The 15,926-nt window shown below is 45.6% G+C and overlaps 1 protein-coding gene across 1 annotated transcript in view; it reads right to left on the reverse strand.

Moving 5' to 3' along the window:
• The window catches only part of LOC137439226 (ETS-related transcription factor Elf-1), a 121,869-nt gene that overhangs the window by 65,980 nt on the left and 39,963 nt on the right, over positions 1-15,926 (reverse strand). Inside the window, exon 3 of the mRNA XM_078767932.1 lies at positions 693-779. Coding sequence (XP_078624058.1) covers positions 693-779 — 87 coding nt within the window. The remainder of the gene's footprint in view (positions 1-692; positions 780-15,926) is intronic.

The following is a 15,926-nucleotide window of genomic DNA, read 5'->3' on the forward strand; positions in this document are numbered from 1 at the left end:
ACAAAGATCCCTTCAGCCGTTCTCAAGTTATCGAGGTAACGAAAACCGATCACGGACGGATGGACAACCTGAAAACATAATGCCCCCGGCGACTTTGTCGGCGGAGGCATAAAAAAAAGTTAAACAAAACTTTCAAGTAAAGACCAAACAATGTAGTGGCATCTCAAGCGTGTACAATAAACGTACATTGTAGAGCCAGTGGTTTCCCATTTCAAAAAAGTGCCTTTTCAATTTCCAAAAAACCTAAATTCTGTTTGAGAAAATAAATTTTGTTTCGTATCATCAATGGACTGCAGAAGGCAACGGCCCCCTATCTTCAACACCTTCATTCTCGATTGGTACTTCACCCGCCGAGCTCTCCTCGCACCTTTCACCCTTATGTCGCAGACAATCAAGTGGTACTGTGAAACAGCCTCCTCCCCCGGGATCACCTTTGTGTCCCGGAGGTGCCCCCTATCTCGCCTACGCACCATCAGGTATCCAACGGTTGTCGTCGACCCACCTGACGTGTATGTAACAAGCTTATTATCCTCTTTCTGGAACTGAGTATTACAAATCAACAAATCAGCTCCATCAGCAAACTCCAAAATCCTTTCACCTTCTCCATTTCTCACACCATATCCGCAACCCCCATGAACTCCCTCAAAACCATCCATACTCCTTCCCACATGTCCATTTAGGTCTCCTCCTACCACAACAACTTCCTCATCTTTCACGTTTTCCATCAGCTTCTCCATCGCACACCAGAACTTGTCCTTCTCTTCATCGCTCCGACCAACCTGCGGAGCACATCCCGAGATGACGTTCACCAAGAGCTTTCCAATCATCATTTTCACCATCATCAACCTCTCACTCACTCTCGTCACATTCACTACACTGTCTACAAACTTCTCAGAAAACAGGACACCAACACCATTCACGCCCTCTGGGCACCCTTGCCACACAAACCTGTATTTCTGTCCCTGCCAACCCTTCACCATTCTCACACCACTTCCCTTCCATCTCATCTCTTGCACACAACATATGTCCACTCTTCTTCTGACCAATACTTCCACCACTTCTCCTGATCTCCCTGTCATTGTCCCTACATTCCATGTTCCAAACCCCAGAAACCGATCTCCACTTCGGGCTGTACCCTGCCCATATGTAGTTGTAATTGTCATGGTTCTCTTTTTAAGGCAATGTTTTTATGGCCGGATGCCCTTCCTGACGCCAACCCTTTTAGTCACCTCTTAGTCTTACACGCAGGGATACGGTGTACCTATTCTAACGAGGGTACACACCGGGATAAAGCTTTGAATAAAACCAAACGGGTTTAATCCTGAACAAATAAACGGAGAATGAAATCAATAATAACTATATATACAATGAAGTAAAATAAATCCCATAAAAACTAAGGCGTCAAGTCACACGCACAGACGGGGCGAGGGACACAAAATGGCGACTTATCTCTGGTGGCAGCGGTTGAGAGGATGGGCACGGAGCAGGCGATGAGATGAGCAGGACGACGAAGAGATGATGAGGAGACGAACAGGACCATCAACAGGCAATGGTGGAGGATGATAACACCAAGGCCAAAGCAGGCAGGCAGGATGACCTCCTTAAAGCTCTCCTTCTTAGGAAGACCAATCTCCTCAGAATACCAGTTCTCACCAAAAACGTGAGCTCCTCTCCTCAGGCTCGCGGTACAGTTAATTCTCCTCAGGCTCGCGGTACAGTTAATTCTCCTCAGGCTCGCGGTGCAGTTAATTCTCCTCAGGCTTGCGGTGCAGTTAATTCTCCTCAGGCTCGCGGTACAGTTAATTCTCCTCAGGCTCGCGGTACAGTTAATTCTCCTCAGGCTCGCGGTACAGTTAATTCTCCTCAGGCTCGCGGTACAGTTAATTCTCCTCAGGCTTGCGGTACAGTTAATTCTCCTCAGGCTCGCGGTACAGTTAATTCTCCTCAGGCTCGTGGTACAGTTAATTCTCCTCAGGCTCGCGGTACAGTTAATTCTCCTCAGGCTCGCGGTACAGTTAACTCTCCTCAGGCTCGCGGCACAGTTAATTCTCCTCAGGCTCGCGGTACAGTTAATTATCCTCAGGCTCGCAGTGCAGTTAATTCTCCTCAGGCTCGCAGTGCAGTTAATTCTCCTCAGGCTCGCGGTACAGTTAATTCTCCTCAGGCTCGCGGTGCAGTTAATTCTCCTCAGGCTCGCGGTACAGTTAATTCTCCTCAGGCTCGCGGTACAGTTAATTCTCCTTACTCCACGCGACCCAGCACACGCCAGAATGCGCCATCGCCATCTTGAAAGACCAAAAATAATAAACATAGGGGCAATACCCCTGGTGCTCACCTGGTAGAATAAACAGTATACTACACTGACTAAAGGTATTTTTAACCAATTTCAATGGTTGCTAGAAGACAGGGCAGCATGTAGAATCATACTAGCATAATCATCAGACTTTAAACAAACAAACAAAAAAATACACCTATTTTGGGGGCAACCCCATACCCCTCCCACCCCACTCCACCCTGTATACCTCCTCAGACCCCAGTTTTTCTAATGCTTTGAACAAACAATGGTAAATCACGGGTGAAGTTTCATTGAAATTGTGTATACATATTTTCAGAGAAAAGAGCAAATACCTACTTTTGGGGGTGGGGACAACATGCCCTCCCACTGTAGACCGCCTGAGCCCTGAGGCCCCGATTTTTTTAATGCCGGCGACAAACGTTGGTACATCATGGCTGATGAACAGAATGTTGTGGTCATGCTTCATCGGAATTGTATGTGCAGTTTCTTAGAAGAAAGCAAATACCAATTTTGGGGGGCAACCCCCCAGTAGACCCCTCACGGCCAGATTTCTTTTCAATGCCGTGAACAAACTTTGGTGCAACACGGGTGATTCAGGTTGTGGTCAAGTTTCATCAGAATTGAGTGTGTAGTTTGTGAGAGAAAAATTAACTAACTATTTTTGGGGGGCAACCCATCTAAAACTTTTTATGGAGTTTGTGAAAAATCATCTTAAATATACTGCAGGCACGTGGAGAAAGATTTTGTGGTCAGATGAGACAAAAATTGAATTTTTTGGTGTAAATTCAAAGCATTACGTCTGCCACAAGCCAAACACTGCACATCACCCAGCCAACACCATCCCTACTGTCAAGCATGGTGGTGGCAGAATCATGTTATGAGGCTGCTTTTCATCAGCAGGGACCGACAAGCTTATCAGCATAGATGGGACAATGGATATTGCAAAGTACAGGGAAATCATTGATTAAAACCTGCTCGAGTCAGCCATGAATGTGAAACTGGGTAGGAGATTTACATTTCAGCAGGCCAATGATCCGAAGCACAAAGCTAAATCCACAATGGAGTGGTTTAGGTCACCAAGTACTGACCTAAACAGCTGAATACTTTTGCAACCAGTGAATTTTGATTTGTACGTGTTTTTTGCAGGTAATTCTGACATGTATGAAATCTCCTTCAACTACAAGTGATGAGTTTGATATCTTCAGGTATGAACACAAAAGTTAATTTTGAAAAATTGTTTCCAAATAATTTGTAATTAATCTAAATGTGACATTGGTAGGGGGTGAAAACTTTTGCAGGCCACTGGAGCTCGAATAATTACCTCTGCCACCAAAGGTGGATGGAGGTTATGTTTTCATCCCTGTCTGTTTGTGAACAAAATATCTCAAAAAGGTGTGGATGGATTCGGACGAAATTAGGCAGAGATGTAGCGTATGTGACACCGACGAAATGATTAGATTTTGGTGAAGATCCGGATTTGGATCCAGTTACTAGAATTTTTTAATTATTTAATTAAATTTCCGCTGCGTATTTTGTTGTGTGTGTGTTATTGTGTGTTTCTATTTGGTTTTGTAGTTTTGCAAATGTGTGTAATTAGTCGATTCTTTGTTCGCGCCTCGTGCGGCCTGGTGTCTCGTGCGGCCTCCTCGTCTCGACTTGTGCCCCGCCCCCTATATCTCGTTTTTCTTTCACCTCTGCTCCTGCTTTCTCAAATCCACGTTCTCACTTAGAGACTTTTCCCAAGATTGTTTTTCATTGTTTTGTTTAAATATTTATTTAAACATGTTTAAACCGCAGCCGTGATGCTGACGCCCCCCCCCCCCCCAACCCCCAGAATTTCCATGTTTTAAACGTTTCCCAGTGTGTACCCTGGATAAGAATAGGTACGCCGTATCCCTGCGTGTCGTAAGAGGCGACTAAGAGGGTTGGCGTCAGGAAGGGCATCCGGCCATAAAAACATTGCCTCAAAAAGAGAACCATGACAATTACAACTACCGTAAATTTCGGACTATTGAGCGCATCGTTATATAAGCCGCATCCCCTAATTTTTTTTTAAAAGTGGAATTTAAACACACACAAGCCGCACTGGTTTATAAGCCGCAACCATTTATTAACCACAAAAAGTGAGAAACTCGACAGCCACAGAAACTTGTCAGACGCGCGCAAAGCACAAATTCAATCACGGTTGCCTTTTTTGTTTACAGTCCGATTGAGAGGTAGGTCAAAGGTCAGAGGGACCTCATCCATATTAATTATGTCCTGCGGAGCAATGACGTTCTCTGCTATTTTCTCCTGCGTGTAGTTCCGAAAGTTTGCGATTTTTTCTTCGAAGTCAGGAGGGAGTTGTTGACAGAGAGTCGTTCGTGCTCTGACAGAAAGACCTTTGCGTTTCATAAATCTGAAACACCATGACTGCCCGCCCTGAAATTCTTCTATTTTCTTTTCTGCAGCGATCGATCTTGCTTTGAGTCTAATCTGAACAGTAGAAACACCCCGACCATCCACTCTCTGTGTGTTAACCCAGTCTTCAACTTCGTCTTCCAGTTCGGGCCATCGGCATTTCCTACCTCTGAAAGCCTTTGTTGACTTTTTGCAGCGAGAAAGTTCGCCCCTCTGCTTTCTCCAACGTCTGATCATGGATTCATTCACTCCAAGTTTATGAAAATTCCATAAACAAGCCGCATCGTTATTTTAGCCGCAGAGGTCAAAGTTGAGGGAAAAAGTTGCGGCTAATAGTCCGAATTTTACGGTACATGTGGGCAGGGTACAGCCCGAAGTGGAGATCGGTTTCTGAGGTTTGGGACATGGAATGTAGGGACAATGACAGGGAGATCAGGAGAAGTGGTGGAAGTATTGGTCAGAAGAAGAGTGGACATATGTTGTGTGCAAGAGACGAGATGGAAGGGAAGTGGTGTGAGAATGGTGAAGGGTAGGCAGGGACAGAAATACAAGTTTGTGTGGCAAGGGTGCCTGGAGGGCGTGAATGGTGTTGTTGTCCTGTTTTCTGAGGAGTTTGTAGACAGTGTGGTGAGTGTGACGAGAGTGAGTGATAGGTTGATGATGGTGAAAATGATGATTGGAAAGCTCTTGGTGAACGTCATCTCGGGATATGCTCCGCAGGTTGGTCGAAGCGATGAAGAGGAGGACAAGTTCTGGTGTGCGATAGAGAAGCTGATGGAAAACGTGAAAGATGAGGAAGTTGTTGTGGTAGGAGGAGACCTAAATGGACATGTGGGAAGGAGTATGGATGGTTTTGACGGAGTTCATGGGGGTTACGGATATGGTGTGAGAAATGGAGAAGGTGAAAGGATTTTGGAGTTTGCTGATGGAGCCGATTTGTAATACTCAGTTCCAGAAAGAGGATAATAAGCTTGTTTCATACACGTCAGGTGGGTCGACGACAACCGTTGACTACCTGATGGTGCGTAGGCGAGATAGGGGGCACCTCCGGGACACAAAGGTGATCCCGGGGGAGGAGGCTGTTTCACAGCACCACTTGGTTGTCTGCGACGTAAGGGTGAAAGGTACGAGGAGAGCTCGGCGGGTGAAGTACCAACCGAGAATGAAGGTGTGGAGGTTGAAAGAGGTGACAGTAAGGGAGGCATTAAAAGAGAGGCTGAGTAGGGTCGAGGATGATGTGGTTGAGCTTGAAAGTGGTTGGATGTCAATGAAAGATAGTCTGTTGGGAGCCGTTGGTGAAGTATGTGGATGGACAAAAGGACCACCGAGGCATTCGGAAACATGGTGGTGGGATGATGAAGTTGGAAAGAGGATTGACGAGAAGAGAAAGAAGTTCAAGGAGTGGCAGAAGGCGAAGGGTACGGGAGCAGAAACAGCAGAGCGTGAAAGTTATAAGGCAGCCAGGAAGGCTGCAAAGAAAGAGGTAGCAAAGGCGCAGGAGGCATGTAGGAAAATGTTCGGAGAACGCTTGCATTCGGAAGAGGGTCAGAAAGCAGTATTCAGGATTGCAAAGCAGATAGCGAAAGAGAGGTGTGATGTGATGGGGGTGAGTTGCTTGAAGGATGAAGTGGGACAAATCGTTGTCGACCCAGATGGAATTAAAGGAAGTTGGAAAAGATATATGGAAATGCTGTTGAATAGAGAATGAATGGGATGGCAACATAGAGAGTAACCCAGTTTTAGGACCGGCAGAGAAGATAACTGAGAAGGAAGTTGAGGAAGCGAAAAAAGCAATGAAGGGTAGGAAAGCGGGAGGGCCGACGGGAGTTGTGGGAGATATGTTGAAGGCAGCAGGAAGTTGGGGTGTGAAGAGAATGACAGAGATCTGTAATCTGGTGGTGAAAGAAGGCCGCATTCCAGTGGGTTGGGAACTGAGTACCCTCGTCCCTCTATACAAGGGGAAAGGTGACCCTCTGGAGTGTGGCTCGTACCGAGCGATAAAGTTATTGGAGCATGGAATTAAGGTATTGGAAAGGGTGTTGGAGAGGAGGATAAGGAAGAAAGTGAAGATCGACGAAATGCAGTTTGGATTCATGCCAGGAAGAGGAACGACAGACGCGCTTTTCATTGTGAGGCAGTTGCAGGAGAAGTACATGGAGAAGAGGAAGAAGTTGTTTCTTGGGTTTGTTGATCTGGAGAAAGCATTCGATCGGGTTCCACGCAAAGTATTGACATGGGCATTGAGGAAGTTAGGAGTGGAGGAATGGTTGATCAGAGTAGTGATGGCAATGTACAAAAGCGCGCGCACAGCTGTAAGGACGAAGGACGGGAACAGTGGTGAGTTTGAGGTGAAGGTGGGAGTGCATCAGGGGTCAGTACCAAGTCCACTACTATTTGTAACTGTGATGGAGGTGCTGGCTCAGAACGTAAAGGAGAGTTTACCGTGGGAGTTGTTGTATGCAGATGATCTGGTGTTGATTGCGGAAAGTATGGATGGACTGAAGGAAAAGATGAACACGTGGAAGGAATGTATGGAGACAAAAGGTCTGAAGGTGAATATCGGAAAGACGAAGGTGATGGCAAGTGGTAAAGCATGTGGTGAGGTGGAAAGAACTGGGAAGTGGCCCTGTGCTATGTGTAGGAAGGGTGTCGGAGTGAACTCCATTCAGTGTACAATGTGCGCTGAGTGGGTTCATCAAAAATGTAGTGGTCTGAGAGGGTCATTAACCAGTGTGGCAGCTACATTCAAATGTAAGGTGTGCACAGAGGGAGCTGCAGATGGAGGAAATGTTGAGTTGGATCTTGGAGACGGCGTGAAGCTGGAAGGTGTGAAAACATTTTGCTATCTCGGAGACATGCTGAATGGAGAAGGTGGATCAGACTCGGCAACGGTTGCTCGAGTGAGATGTGCATGGAAGAAGTTTCGGGAATTGAGTGGCATGCTGATGATGAGGGGAGTGTCGTTGAAGCTGAAGGGAAAGGTGTATGCTGCATGTGTGAGAAGTGTTATGATTTATGGGAGCGAGACATGGGTAATGAACGTAGAGCAGCAACGAAGGTTGGAAAGGGTGGAAATGCGAATGGTTCGACGGATGTGCGGAGTATCGTTGAGAGAGAGGAAGACAAATGATGAATTGCGAAAGATGATGGGAATAGAGCCTGTGATTGATGCTGTGAAGAGGAACAGGTTGAGATTGTTTGGTCATGTGTTGAGGAAGGATGAAAGTGACTGGTTGAGAAGAGTGATGGAAATGAATGTAGAAGGAAGTAGAAGACGGGGAAGACCGAGAAAGACTTGGCTAAAGATGGTGGAAGAAGAAATGCGGGCAAGGGGGTTAACAAGGAGAGATGCAGAAAATAGGGCAAAATGGAGAAGATTGTCATGGGGACCGCAAGGCTAACCCCCGCTCTAGCAGGGAAAATGGCCTTTTAAAATGCATGTTGTTGTTGTTGTTTTACTAGAATTTTTAAAGTGATTCTTCACCATTGGGAGATCGGGCCAAAACGATACTTAGCAGGATATCTCAAAAAGTTATGGACGGATTTGGACGAAACTTGTTGGACAGGTTGAGTGTGTGTGACAAGGAAGATCCGGATCCGGATCCAGATAGTAGAATTTTTAAAGTGATTATTCACCATTGAGTGATATGGCCAACCAGGCGGAGGTATCCTCTCCACTGAGTGCCGTTCTAGTTCCAATTGCAATGGAGAATGGGCTGATTCATTCATTGTGTGTTCGACATGAACAAACGTGAAAAAAGTAAAATTATTATATTCAAGGTATATTGGAGTTGTGCAAGCTTACTGAGCTTCACTGTCATTTTTCCTCTTTAATCTATGACTTGTTTGCCATCCAAGTAATACAATCAAACAAAAATTGTGGAATTTTAACCGCAATTACCCGCCTCTGCCCTCCTTGGTATGTCCCTAGCATTCCAATTTCCTCTTCTCATCTCCACTCCCCCAGCCTTGCACCCCCTCTTCTACTCTGTCCACCACACCACCTCTCTTCATTTTCTGAAGTCACCCTTTCCCCTTTCATGTGTACCATTAATATGCAGTAGCCCCTTCTTCTTCATCTGTCTTTCAATTCCTCCATGCAGCAAATCATTTTGGTATATCAGAGAGCAACACAATAGGCAACAAATGATGCGTGTAGAAACCCATTTTCTTGTCTGGTTGCCCCAAGCAAAGTTAGGGTATTTAAAAAAAAAAAAAAAAAAAATCTCCAATAGCTTCTGGAAAAATAACTCGAAGACAGCGCAGCATGTGGAATCATACAAACTTAATCATAAGACTTTAAACAAAGAAGAAAATACCTATTTTGGGGGGCAACCTCCCACTCCCCCCTCCCCCCCGCCCCCCCGCGTTGACTCCCAAAGGGGCAGAATTTTTAATTCCTTGAAAATACTTTAATCCAAGCCGAGATTCTCCATTGCACACTAGATTTCACATCATTAGTGGTGACGGTTGTGGTCAAGTTTCATCAAAATTGCATGTGTAGTTTCTGAGAAGAAAGCAAATACCTATTTGGGAGGGTCAAACCTGGATCCACTTTGACCCCCGGTAAACCCACTCAGACCCCGATTTTTTTAATGCCATGAACAAACTTTAGTCACAACACAACAAATATAATTTGTGCCAAGTTTGGTCACAATCTCTTCAGCGATTTCGGAGAAGAAGTTGCAAGTGTTTACGGACGGATGGACGGACATCGCATAAGCTCCACGTAGCTTCGTTCCAGGTGAGCTAGAAATCAGAGAATTTGATTAACCAATATGGCAATAATTTGTTTTAAGGAATAATGGTTTGAAAAGGGATTTAAATGTGAGAAATATCCATCTTATTGTAACCTGTGGGACCAATCATTAGTCCCACGTCGCACCGCGGAGCGAAAGGGGGACTATGGTTTTGCCCTCTGTCTGTGTGTGCGTCCGTGCGTGTGTGCGTGCGTACGTGCACGGCAATATCTTTATAAAAGTAAGCGAAGGACCGAATTCTAATTTGGTGTGTGGGTGCTAGGCATATGGAAAAACCCTATTGAAAATTAGGTCGCCACGTCAAAATCCAAGATGGCTGTCACCATATCTAAACCCTGTGAGCGCGATATCTTGAAAAGTAAATGTCTGAACCTTGTGAGCGGAATATCTTGAAAAATAAATGAACTATACTAACTTCTAATCCGGTGTGGGGGTGTATCGATGCATAAGGAAGAATGCTATTGAAAATTGGGGTCGCCACGTCAAAATCCAAGATGGCCACCTTGCGTCTTCCACTTTGTCAACTCATCACTTCACCGACGGGGGACCTAGGCGTAACGCTTGTTATATTGGTTCCGCCCCTTTTGGCTTTATAAGCTACCTGTGCAGGCATATCGGGAGACTACTATTGCTCGGGTCCTCTGTGATAGTACTTCCTGGTCGTCTCAGCTAGGGTGCTGTGCTTGGTTGCATCTGCTCAAGAAGTGTATTTCCGAGTTTTTGTACTCTCCAGTGAATTCCTGGCTGTCCAGTGGGTGTGTGCATGTAATCGGCAGACGAAGAGGTACAGTGGAGTGTTTCCACCGTGTTCTGGGTAACCCCTGATCTCTTGGGAAAAGGATATTTGTTCAGTGCTGTCAGCTGCTGTTCTTTTGATAGTTTTTATTACTTGGTGGATATTCACCTTTTGGGATATTCTTAAGTTTAATAAAGTATTGTATTGTGCTCTCCTACCAAACTTTCAAATAAATTCCAGTAATTTGGAATCTGTTTGTTCAGTTCATAACTTACCTTTGGGGAATTGCCTTCAAATTACTTATTTAGGGTCTCCCACTCCATATGGGGGGAGTGGTGTAGTCTGTAAACAAACGACCAGGAGCCCTGGACTCCCCGGGGTGCCACATTTAGCGGTCGGCAGGATAATTCAGAGTTGGTTGGAGAGCCACACATTGGATTATGGGAAATGGTATCAGCATAATGTTTTATTGATTGTAGAGAACAGCGGTTTGCAGCGAAGACTCCACCCATCAGTGGACTTGAAAGTACCGACCTTGTGCAGCTTCTGTGCAGATGTTCATCTGTTGGGGCCTTAACCGTAGACGAGTGGATGGAAGAAGTGCAGAGTTGCATAAAGGCAAGACATATGTCAGAGTTGGACAAAGCACTGTTTGTTTATGATCACCTAGAGGGAGCCGCACGCACCGAGATTAAGTTTAGAGATAGAATTATAAAAGAAGATGCTGAACAGATCATTGAAGTATTGCAGGAAGTGTATGGTTGTTCTAAATCCTATGTGTCCTTGCAGCAGAAATTATTTGATAGAAAGCAGAAGGAAGGAGAATCATTGCAGGATTTTTCCCATGCCCTTGTGATATTAATGGAGCGAGTGCAACAGCGTAACCCTCAGGCTATGCCCAATTCACAGGTTTTATTGAGGGACCAATTTTGTGAAAATGTGAGGGACCACATGCTGCGGAGAGAGCTAAAGAGGATGGTGAGGCAAACTGTGGTGATGTCCTTACTCGACGTTCGCAAAGAGGCGATTCGATGGGTCGAGGAGGGTCAGCCCACCAGAGAAAAGTATGTACGCCCCCTTCTATAAACATGTGAAACTCAAGTCACCGCTGGTAGTGAAGCAATTGGGGTAACGCACTCCAAACTAGCAGAATTAAAAAGCATAGTTCTTAAACAACAAGCCCAATTGGATATGATTACACGAACTTAGATTCTAATGTGGGGGCGGGTCGGGGAAGGCCTTTTTATAATAGTAATAGATTCAAACGGGCACCTGATGGGCGACCAATTTGCATTAAGTGTGCGCAGCCAGGTCACATTGCTCGCTACTGCACACAAGGAAACCCACCCCAGATTAATACTGGTACTGCACAGGTTAACCAGTCGGAAAAACTAGAACCCCCCAGTGTGCAGAGTCACACACTGAGAGGGGTGTCCTTAGACTCTAACTCCGAACAAACCGAAGCACTTAGCAAGTTAGTTGGGCCTTGCCCCGTGCTGGTCGTGTTCATGGGGGGAGTGGAAGTCCCTTGTCTGTTGGACACTGGTTCCCTGGTCACAACCATTACGGAAAGCTTTTTTTTGAACACTTTTCACATTTGCTTAAACAAGAACTTTATGACTGCAAGTGGCTGGGTGTTAAAGCAGCTAATGGGTTAGACATACCTTACCTTAGTTATGTTGAGTTAGATGTAAAGGTACTGGATCGGTGCATGCCTAGTAGGGGCATATTGATTGTGAAAGAACCAGCCAATTTTGTTCTCAAGTGTCGTAAAAAGACCACCCCTGGTATTCTTGGCATGAACGTTATCACTGACTGCTACCCTGAGCTATTTGAACAGCATGGCTCCAGATTATTTCAGAGTCCTCCTGTGCAGTTTGCCGCCCCGGCATAGAGACGTGTGCTTCGTCACTGTCAGAGGACTGAGGCCATAGTAAGGTCATCCTCTGTATTTAAGGTGAGGGTTCAGGGTACACTGCCCATACGCATAGTTGCTGGAACACTTTGCATGGTCCCTGTTACTTGCCCTCAGGTTCCACCTATGTATTTCTTACTTGAGCCCCTTGGTCCCCTTGACGGTTGCCTCCAGGAGGGTTTATTGGTCTCTCCTGCTTTGGTCCATGCTGAGACAGGTACCCTTCATGCCCCTGTTACTAATGTAGGCCAGTCTGATGTGTGGCTAACACCTCGCAGAGTGGTAGGAACAGTGCAGATGGTCAGTGGTCAAGATATTCAGGCTGGTAACTTCCCTCACATAGAGCTCTTACTTGACGAGTCTATACACGAATGTACGGCTCATGTGTCTGTCCAGTCTGTTGATCTGAATTATAATGTCCTTGCTGACCTTGAACACCTAGACTTCCCAGGCCTTACTCCTAGTAAAATTGTCGAGGCTAAGTAGGGTAGTAGGCTATTGGGGTAGACACCATTCCCTGTTTTCTAAAAGTGAGGGTGATTTAGGCTGTACCAGTCTCATTACACATGAGATCCCGCTTTTAGACGACATGCCTGTGCGCCAATGTTATCGGCACATTCCCCCCTCGCAGTGTGAAGCAGTTAGGGCACACATCAAACAGTTGCTGGACAGTCAAATAATTAGGGAAAGCAGCAGCCCTTACTCATCCCCGATTGTTTTGGTGGTGAAGAAAGATGGAGGCCTCCGTATGTGTGTCGATTACAGGCAGCTGAATGCTAAGACCCGGAAGGATGCATATCCACTTCCGAGAATTGAAGAGTCCCTTGATGCTTTAACAGGATCTAGGTGGTTCTCAACATTGGATCTAGCTAGTGGGTACAACCAAGTGGCGATGGCTGAAGCTGATCGGGCCAAAACGTCGTTCTGTACCCCATTTGGCTTGTTTGAGTTTAATAGAATGCCATTTGGTTTATGTAATGTGCCTGGGACCTTTCAGCGCTTAATGGAGCGCATGTTCGGGGACCAACGTTTCCAATCCATCCTGTTATGCATTGATGACATTGTTGTTGCGTCTGGAGATGCGCCTGGAGCGCCAACGTCCAGCGCCTGGAGATGGCATACGAAAGGAGCGGTGTACAACAACCAGAGCGAAAACTGAGTACTCCCTTTCAGCGTGCGTCATTGCTGAGCCCCCTACGGTGCCCGACAATGACGATATGCAGCGCCTGGAGATGGCATAGGAAAGGTGTGGTGTACAACAAACAACCAGAGTGAAAACTGAGTTCTCCCTTTCAGCGTGCATCATTGCCAAGCCCCCTTCGGTGCCCGGCAATGACGTTATGCAGCACCTGGGGATGGCATAGGAAAGGTGCGGTGTACAATATCTTTTATAGCCACATCACCTGGTCAATCATCAAATAATTAAATAATTAATAGATTAATTAATTAATCAATAAAAAATACCCTTTACAGCCAAATCACTTGGTCATTGTCATGTCCAAATATCAGCTTCCTAACTCAAAAGGTGCCTGAGATATTGCCCAGAGGAGAAATAAAAGAAATAAATAATTAATAATGAAAATAAATAAATAATAATCATAAAAAATAAATAATTAATCAATTCGCTAATAGAACACATAAACCACCACTATTTCATCAGAATCTGTAAGTTAAAAAAAATAAATTAATCATTAATCGAATAATTCAATAATTAATCGATTAATTAATTAATTGATTAATCAATATATCAAAAATAGCCTTTGCAGCCACATCACTTGGTCATTGGCATGTCCAAATATCAGCTTCCTAGCTCAAAAGGTGCCAGAGATAATGCCCAGAAGAGAAAGGAAATATATAAGTACTTAATTAATCGCTAATAATTAAATAAGTCATCAATTAATTGATTAATCAAAAAATCAAAAAAAAAATTTGTTTTTGACAAAGGACTTGCTTACTATTGTGCCCAAATTTCAGCTTCCTAGCTCAAAGGATGGCTGGGATATCGCCCGGACAAACAAACAAGAAAACAAGAAAACAACCAGAGTGAAAACTGAGTACTCCCTTTCAGCGTGCGTCACTGACGAGCCCCCTTCGGAGCCCGGCAATGACGTTTTGCAATGCCTGGAGATGGCAGAGGAAAGGAGCGGTGTACAATATTTGGTACATGTTGTCTCTGAACAGGGCGTGGCTACAGACCCGGACAAAGTGGCTGTGGTGCGTGAATGGAAACGCCCCTCTCATCTGGCTGAGCTGCGTTCTTTCCTCGGTTTTGCCAATTACCGTAGGTTTGTAGATGGCTTTGCTAAGTTAGCAGCACCCCTCCATCATTTGGTAGCACAGCTGAGTGGGCCGAACAAGAAGGGTAAGACCCCCCAGACCCCATTGTACTCTGTTTGGGATGACCATTGTGAGCAGGATTTTTGGGCCCTTAGAGAAGCCCTGATCACAGCACCAGTTTGAGCCTACACCAACTTTCAAAAGCCATTCATCCTCGAGATTGATGCTAGTCATGGTGGGCTTGCAGTAATCTCCCAAGAGCATGACGGAAAGTGCAAGCCCATAGCCTTTGCCAGTCGAAGCTTTAAGCCGGCAGAAAAAAACCTGGATAATTACAGCTCCATGAAGCTAGAGTTTTTTGCTCTTAAATGGGATGTCACAGAAAAATTCCGGGAGTATTTATTTGGTAATTGGGTTACAATTTACACTGACAACAATCCCCTGAGCCATCTTCAAACTGCTAAATTATGAGCACTGGAGCAGCGATGGGCTTCTCAATTGGCTTCCTTTGACTATACGTTGGAATATCGCTCAGGTCGTAATAATGGCAATGCAGACGCCTTGTCGAGGCAGTACCTTGAACGGTTTTCCCCAGGAATGGCTGTCTCTCCTGCTTTATCTCATCCTCCATCAACTGACTCCTCTGTCTATCAGGAAGTTCACAGCAATGAGATTTCTGCCCTGCCTGGTTATTCACAGCTAGATTTGTCCACTTCGCAGAATCGAGATCCAGCCATTGGTCCCATGTGGAAACATTGGAGGGAGGGTCGAACCCCAGGACCAAAGGAACGTGAACAACCGAGTCAAGAAAGTAGGGAGTTGTTTCGCCAGTGGGGTCGCCTGGTGGAAAGGGAAGGTGTGCTCTATCGTCGAATCTACCCTCCAGGGGGCGGTAGAGAGGTGTTCCAAATTATATTACCGAAATGCCTCAGAGAAGAAGTGCTCAAGTGTGTGCATGATGGACATGCACACCAGGGTATAGACCGTACTTTACAGCTCGCCCAGGACCGGGGTTATTGGCCAGGTATGCCAAAGGATTTGGAAATGTGGTGTCGCAATTGCGAAAGGTGCATCCTGGCAAAGGAAGGCCCTAAAGTTCGAGCTTATTGGGGAAGTCTGCAGGCATCGTGACCTCACGAACTCTTGGCAATGGATTTCACTGTGTTAGAACCAGCCAGTGATGGAAGAGAGAATGTTCTCGTGCTTACCGATGTATTTTCCAGTTTACGCAGGCGATACCGACAAGAGATCAGTGGGCCAGTACAGTGGCAGATGTGTTGGTGAAACGGTGGTTCCACCTGTTTGGCACTCCGAGCCGTATCCACTCTGATCAAGGCAGAAATTTTGAAAGCAAGGTGATAAAGCAGCCGTGTAAAATGTATGGGGTCAAGAAAAGCCGGACGACTCCGTATCATCTGGAAGGTAATGAGCAGTGTGAGCGGTTTAACCGCACCCTCCACGACCTCCTTCGTACTCTACCACCAGATAAGAAGAGACGCTGGCCCCATTTTTTATCACAGGTTTTTTTTTGGTTTTTTTTGT

This window comes from Myxine glutinosa, chromosome 14, assembly GCF_964187855.1.
Source record: "Myxine glutinosa chromosome 14, kmMyxGlut1.1, whole genome shotgun sequence".
Taxonomy (NCBI): Eukaryota; Metazoa; Chordata; class Myxini; order Myxiniformes; family Myxinidae; genus Myxine; species Myxine glutinosa.